Below are 7,392 nucleotides of genomic sequence, written 5' to 3'. Positions count from 1 at the left end.
TGACTACGGTAGTGTGCACACATTACCATCAAGGGCGAGGTTGCTGGTGGTTTCGCTCACTTCAACCTCACCGTCCATGGCACTGTTGTCACTGGGCATGCAGCAGGCTTGCACAAAGCAGAGATGAACCATCCCAGCCACAAAATTGGAAATTAGGCAGGGACGTTATTCGGATTACGGATAGTTTCGCCAATCAAATGCGTTTTGTACAAGCCAGGCTTGCACAAAAACCTTCACCGACCAGGCCCTTAGGAAAATGTAATCACTTCATTCGGCTACAGTACATCCTACAAGTTGACTGCACTTAGGGAACACTCACATTCCATGGCATATCTCGCGAAGTATTGAGTGTTGAGAGTTGCTGTTTGAGTATGATGAGCCAATAGCACTGAGGAAGAGCTGGTTATAGCTACCGGCGCGCAAGTCGTCAGCATCGAGACTTTCTATTCACATGTTCAATTTGCGGACCCAGACAAAATCAAGTAACAGAATTTGCAATACAAAATCCAAGATAGTAAGAGTGTTTGTGAACCAATAGCACGTGAGAAATCACTGTCAGTCGGCAATATGGGTCGAGAACAACTTACCGATGAGATGCGTGGCCGCATAAAGGGCCTTCGGGAGGCAAATTGGTCGAACCGTGCCATACGCGCGGTTACTGGCAAGTCCGTCGCTGTGATTTCTCGCTGCCTGCGTCAGCAGGGGCGCAGCAAAAAGCAGCCTGGGAGACCTGTTGCTCTCTCCGAGCGTCAAATCCGACGTTTGGTTCGTGAAGCTTGCAAGACTGGGTCAAGCGCCTCAACCTTACACAAGGCCTGCGAACTACCTTGCAATGTCTGGACGACTCGACGAGTCCTGCAGCGATGTGATCTGCTCGACTACACCAAAACGCAACGTACCTTGCCGCTCACGCCTGCGCACAAGCAGTCTCGTTGGTCCATGCATCACGCCTAAATTTCCTTCGACTGGTCGTGTGTGGTCTTTTCGGACGAAAAGAAGTTCAACTTAGACGGGCCGGATGGTTACTAAAACTACTGGCATGACATCCGACAACCCAAGCGGAGCTTGTCACGCGACAGCAAGGTGGCGGCTCCGTTATGGTGTGAGGTGCAATTGCGAGTTGCGGCAAAAGTGCTCTTGCTATCCTCACTGGAAAGCAAAATTCAGGTGATTATATATTTACACTGTCCGAGTATTGTGCTTTTCAACTTTTTTGGCTATTCCAGGACTAAATCCATGGCTTAATAGAAGATTCTGCTAAAATTACGGCACCCATCCATGATTTTACGGATACAGCAGATGCATTTTTACGGTTCACCGGTGAATAATTAATATTCATGATGATGTGATTGGTCAAGAATTGGTGGATGAGCTCGGATTTATCTTATTCAACTTGTTTGCTCATTTCAAATGGGCAAACAAGTTGTTTTACAATGATCAGCATCGACATGCGTTGGAGATGTGTTGTGTTTGTCCAAGTCTACGGCATTGAAGTTGAGATCGTTCGCTTCATACTTGGACTCTCAAGACGTAGCGTAACAAGATTCAACACGATGTTCACATCTACTGGCAACGTCACACAGTTAAAGTCGCGTTCGACGGGGTCACGCTGGCCAGCCGAGGTCAACGCCTGGGTGAGCAACTACCCCACATTGCACCCCTGCTTCTATATCGAGGAGCTTCAAGACGCACTGAGACATCAATTTCCGACACTGAAGAATGTATCCGCGGCAACGAAATGTAGAGCTCTCATGCATGACTTAGGATTGACGCGAAAAGGTATTTGAGTCTTGAATATATTTTGAGGATTTATTCGTGTGTTCATGGGCTTCGAACGACGAGCTCGAGAGTCGGCCGATTTTGAGCTGAGCGATTACTACAGGCGATTAAGCCCATATTACTCGTACCCCGACCAGCTAGTCTAGTCTTTGTCGACGAGACGTCCAAGGATGGACGTTATTCAACTCGCAAGTATGCGTGGTCGAAGCGCAACAAAAAGGCAAATGTAGAATGACCATTCTCAGGTGGCCAGCGGGTGTCAGCGTTAGCGGCATTACTACGTCTGGATTTTTAGCGTGGGATTATGTGAACGGTATATATTTTTGTAGTTCCATTATATTAATTGGAATTGATTAGGAACATTTGATCGTGCTGCCTTTCACGAGGTCATGGTCACAAAGATTCTTCCGTATTTAAACCCTTGGCCGCTCCCGCGTTCAATTTTGATTTTGGACAATGCTAAGATCCAAAAGTACAAGGAGCTGCAAGATTCAGTTCACAGTCGAGGTGCAATGCTGTTCTTTTGCCACCATATTGTCCGCAGCTTAATCCTATTGAGGTGGGATTTAGCCTGCTAAAGCGCTGGATTGACAAGTATCCCATGGCATTTCGCTTTAATGTCCTTCTGTATTAGATGTGGCATTTGTAGAATGCACAAAAAAAACGAGCGAGTAGGATATAATTTGTATCGCCATTGTGGATATGATACTTCTGCTTTGGACCAAGATACATTTTTAATGTAAATTCGTTTGAACACATAGTTATACTTTTCGCAACTTGTTTGACATTACGAGAAATTCATGTGGTCAATGTCCTCAATGTTGTCGCTTGGTTGGACTACGTCGCCAACAATGGGTTCCCGAAACGATGGCGTCAAGTCGAATGGAGGAATTCCCAGGATAGTGCGAAGATCTTCAACGGACAGAAAACAATTCACAGGGGCACTAGACATCGAGCCAAATCGGACACGAACCCTGCGGTATGTATCTGTGGCTTCGGCATTTATTTCGCGCCGGCTCTCGTCTGCATGACGAGAGGCCATGAGGTCAAAATGACCGAGTTGTGCATTGTTGCGTTCGCAGGTATTTCCACAGGGGCGGTCGTAGGCAACCTTGCCGTCACAAAAGTTGCGTAGTCGGTCTGCAGTGGGCCCAGCACAATACTCTGGTCTTCAATATAACCCGCAACTCGGGCTGCCGCAGTCACCAGGTTGTTGGAAGTTACACGTCGAATCGCAGTGTTGGTATCCTTTTCTATTTCACGAATTTCAATACATTATTCACCGGAAAGTAAATTGCGAAATTATCCCATAAACGGAGATTTTATCGATGTAAATGAACAGCAACAATGTGAACGATGCTTGGGCATTGCGCACCTTGCTTGCATTGTCCCACACTTGCCGCACAACGTCGTTGTAGTTGAGCAGCGTCAGTTTAACGTACATGTTGGCGGCAACCTTACATACACCTCCTTTGGACCTTCTGGGTCCCACACTAGCTTCGCGTTCGACGCGTCAGCATGGTATTTGGCGACGGCAGTCGTGACTGTGTCGACGACCAGTGCAGACACGACCCCAAAAGTTGTATCGGTGGCCACTGTGAGCTCGGTTGGCTTACCAACGCTCGTTCTACTTTTGCCCAGTGGCTTGCCTACCTTGGCAGTGGTGTGACACCGGAAGCACTCCGGCATTGCGACGCTCAATCGTTCACGCTGCATGGTTGTCGGCTAGTTTGCAAGTGAAATGGTCCAGTAATTAACGACCTGTCTTTATTTAGCTCGAGGGCCAGACCCACGGTTGGCGTTGTTTAACGTGTGATTTTATTTTCGTCATCCATTGATTAGGGCGATAAAACAATGGGCAAATTGGGCGAAAAGCACAATACATGTTGCCGTTCGCTCACCTACAGTATGGATCTGACTTTGTCATTCAACAAGACAATGCACCGATTCATACCTCTGCGGAGACGAAGCAGTTTGTGCCGAACAGTTCATTGATCTACTGCCGTGGACGGCTCGTTCGACGGATCTCAACCCGATCGAGAACGCTTGGTCCTCGATGTCACGTTTTGTCAACAACAATGGCCGTCAGTACCAGAACGTCTCTGAGTGAGCGACGCTGTGCTGCTTGCCTGGACTATGATCTCAGATGAGGAGGTCAAAAATCTCATTGATTCCATGCATCGCCGATGCTTTGAGACGATTCGACGCAATGCTGACAAGACTGATTATTGATTGAGCAATCTATTGAGTTTTGTATAGCAAATTCTGTTCCTTGATTTTGTCTGGGTCCACAACTTGATAGAATTTGAATAGAAAGTTCTCGATGCTGACGACTTGCGCGCCGGTAGCTATAACCAACTCTTCCTCAGTGCTATTGGCTCATCATACTCAAACAGCAACTCTCAACTCTCAATACTTCGTGAGATATGCCATGAAATGTGAGCGTTCCCGAAGTTTTGTCCATGAGTGTAATTCATCTCGACAAATGTATGCAAAATGAAGTGAGCCAGCAAATTACCAGGATTCGGGAAAAGTAACTGTTCTCAGACTTCGAAGAAAAATGAAGCTCCCTTACCAAGGTTTTCACTGGATAATACTTCCCCTATGGCTTACTCCATCATGGAATACGTTTTGGCTATCAACTTGATGATGATGGAGGTCCCCTTCTTGTTGCGAAAGTTCTTGAACGCACGCCACCGCGACGTCTTCGTCGATGGTGACAGCCGGCTCCAGGAGTTTTCGACGTCTTGAAGGCCACGCCGCTTGATGAGAACTTCATCGCATTTTGTCGCTGCCACGTAGCGAGCGTGTTAAGCATGGCCCGTCTCTCGTTCTGCCTTTCGACATTCTCCGTTTGAAGTGGGCAAGGGAAGATCATGACGATATGGAGCGATGACCTCGACGCCGTGTGGATCAACGAGATGATCCACTAAGCGAATGTTTTGGGCAAACACTCTAACAGCGGTTTCAAGAATGAAGTTTGGACAGCCACACTCGCCAAGCTGAAAGAAAACCCCGACACCTCATTCACGATGCTTCAACTGAAGTTAAGAACACGACGATCAAGGAGCGGTTCTCATTGATCTGGCGCATGCGAATGCATCTGGCATGGGTTTGAAGCGCTCGAGGTTCCTCGTCGTGTGTATCGACAACGTGGGATGCTTTCCTTCTTGGAAAAAGTGCCGTATTGCCCGTTGAAAGTACAAACCTTCCCAACTCTTCAAGCTCTGCGTGGTCCTCTAAATATGAAGGCACACTCGTCAAGGGAACACAGTCTCAATCGCGAACAGCAATCACGCGTACGTTGGCCAAGTCATAGTTGATGCCGGTGACGATGAGGCGTCCAGCGAACTGAGCAACATTGAAGAGCTGTCTGCACCAGATTTACACAGCGGAAGAACCCCACGCCGCATTTCTGAAGCTCGTGAATCTTCTCCGAAACAATTCGGCAGGCAGCATCATCAACCATTGCAGCCGAGTAACATTCTCAAACAAATTGTGGGGTGAGATGCGTGGTATCCAGAGAACTTGGACAAATATTTTTTTCCCTTCTTTCACATTCTGAAACGCTATTTCGAAATGGGAGTTCTCTCACAAATAATACATGCCAATAAAAACTTGAGGCATCCAGACCCGCCCTTAAAATACTTTGATGAATCGTATTTGAATAGCATTGCCTTTGTATAGCCAATCATGTCGTTTCCACGAAGTGTTAACGATTAGATTGGATATTGAAGAGTTGCAGAGATCTGATTGGTAAATTGGTGAGATCGCGGAATAGCTTTCGTTCGTCGCTTTCGCGAAACAACTTCTTGACGTTCTAATCTTGAGCTGGGCGGCAAATCTCTTGACGCCCTCGCAGACTTCATCGATAATAGAGCTCGATACGGCAAACCACACCGTGCTACTTTTTCAAGTGTCGGGTTGGTCGTATGGTTTCATGCTAGTTCGCCTCGACAACGCATGCCACTTGGTAATTTTGTTGGATATATTACGACTGTGGTTTGGTGATGGAGGATTTAGAATGCAGGATTGACGAGTCACCACAATTTCCATATTGTCGAGATGTCGTCACAGCTACGTATGAACGACTCGGGCAGAAAATTCTCCTTGGTCCCCACAAATGCTGCATACCCCAGGCGGTTTAGTCGTTGGGGCTCACGCGTTGGAAGGATGCACCGAGAAACTTTGTTGTTGCTATAGCTGGGTCATCGCGTTCGCGATCACGTTTCTCGAACGTGAGAGGAAATATATCCTGCATCCACCCCGGATCCCTCCAATAGGAATTTTACCCCGTCGAGGACAGTCCGCGGAATTGATTCGATGGAGGCATGATTTTGATCCGATTTTCTGAACACTTCGACATGAGGTGGGATTACAGTCTTGCGCAACAAGTTTGAGATTCCACCTGAAACTTTCAAGGACAACTTGGTCAATTTGAGGTTCGGCAAAGTGAGCAATGGCGTACTGAGCAGAGCATGGTCGAGTGGGAGGGACACCAAGATGTACTCCTTATGCAACGCCAAGCCTGCCAATGGGCAGCTCAACACACCACTATAATGGGCCCCGTCGTACAAACTGGGAAACACAATTTGACCATTTAGACTCAATTTTCATGCCAATGGGAATATGGGGGAGGCAACCTGGCGAAGCTGGCACTATTCATGGGCAAACTAGCAACCGTACGCCGGGTAAATTGGTCACCTGCTGCCTCATACTGAAAGTACTCCCCCCCTATAACGATGCAAAGAGACCAGCCACACCGTAAGCAACATAGAATTCAGGGGCTATCCCTTGCCTCTGAGCAAGGAAACATGGTCACAACCTTCCGAACGCAATGCATTCAGAGTACTCTATTGCCCTTACCGACGGCAGTGCCAGTACTTTTGGATGGACCCTACAAGCATGGGTCATATCGCAAAAAGCAACATAGTCAAGTGAGAATTCACACTATATTTCGTCGAGTCGTCCAACCATTTAGCATTATTTGGCATGATGCGAAACAACCGCGAAACCCTGCAAAACCTTATTGGTATGCCTCATCAATAGCGAGAGGTGCTCATATCTCATTCACCGACGCCAAACACATTGCTTGCCGAGCCCGTTGTTGCTGTGGCGTCGCTAGTGGTGTGTGCCCGTGGTGTCTGTGCCCGTGGTGACTGTGCCCGTGGTGACTGTGCCCGTGGTGGCGTGTCCGTGGTGACTGTGTCCGTGGTGGCGTGTCCGTGGTGGCGTGTCCGTGGCGACTCTGCCCGTGGTGACTGTGTCCGTGGTGGCGTGTCCGTGGTGGCGTGTCCGTGGCGACTCTGCCCGTGGTGACTGTGTCCGTGGTGACTCTGCCCGTGGTATCTGTGCCCGTGGTGGCGTGTCCGTGGTGACTCTGCCCGTGGTGTCTGTGCCCGTGGTGACTGTGTCCGTGGTGGCGTGTCCGTGGCGACTCTACCCGTGGTGTGTCCGTGGCGTCTCTTGCCCGTGGTGTCTGTGCCCGTGGTGGTGTGCCAGTGGAGGTGTGTCCGTGGTGTCTGCATGAGGGCAAATCATTTAAACGTGCATTTTGTTAGGCCTTTTGTTTGGACTTAATTGCCCCATAAAACGTGATGTAACTCATGTCGT

At 48.4% G+C, this 7,392-nt stretch overlaps 1 protein-coding gene across 1 annotated transcript; it reads right to left on the bottom strand.

Moving 5' to 3' along the window:
• Window positions 1-3,244: 3,244 nt before the first annotated feature.
• Window positions 3,245-3,495, bottom strand: H310_15044 (hypothetical protein; the record flags this gene model as incomplete). Its single annotated transcript, XM_008883022.1, has 1 exon — window positions 3,245-3,495. A coding segment is annotated over one exon (249 nt), but the record flags the coding sequence as incomplete, so codon positions are not given.
• Window positions 3,496-7,392: the final 3,897 nt, after the last annotated feature.

This window comes from Aphanomyces invadans (genome assembly GCF_000520115.1).
Source record: "Aphanomyces invadans strain NJM9701 unplaced genomic scaffold supercont1.145, whole genome shotgun sequence".
In the NCBI taxonomy this organism is placed as follows: Eukaryota; Oomycota; class Saprolegniomycetes; order Saprolegniales; family Verrucalvaceae; genus Aphanomyces; species Aphanomyces invadans.
This window is presented reverse-complemented; position numbering and strand designations above follow the sequence as displayed.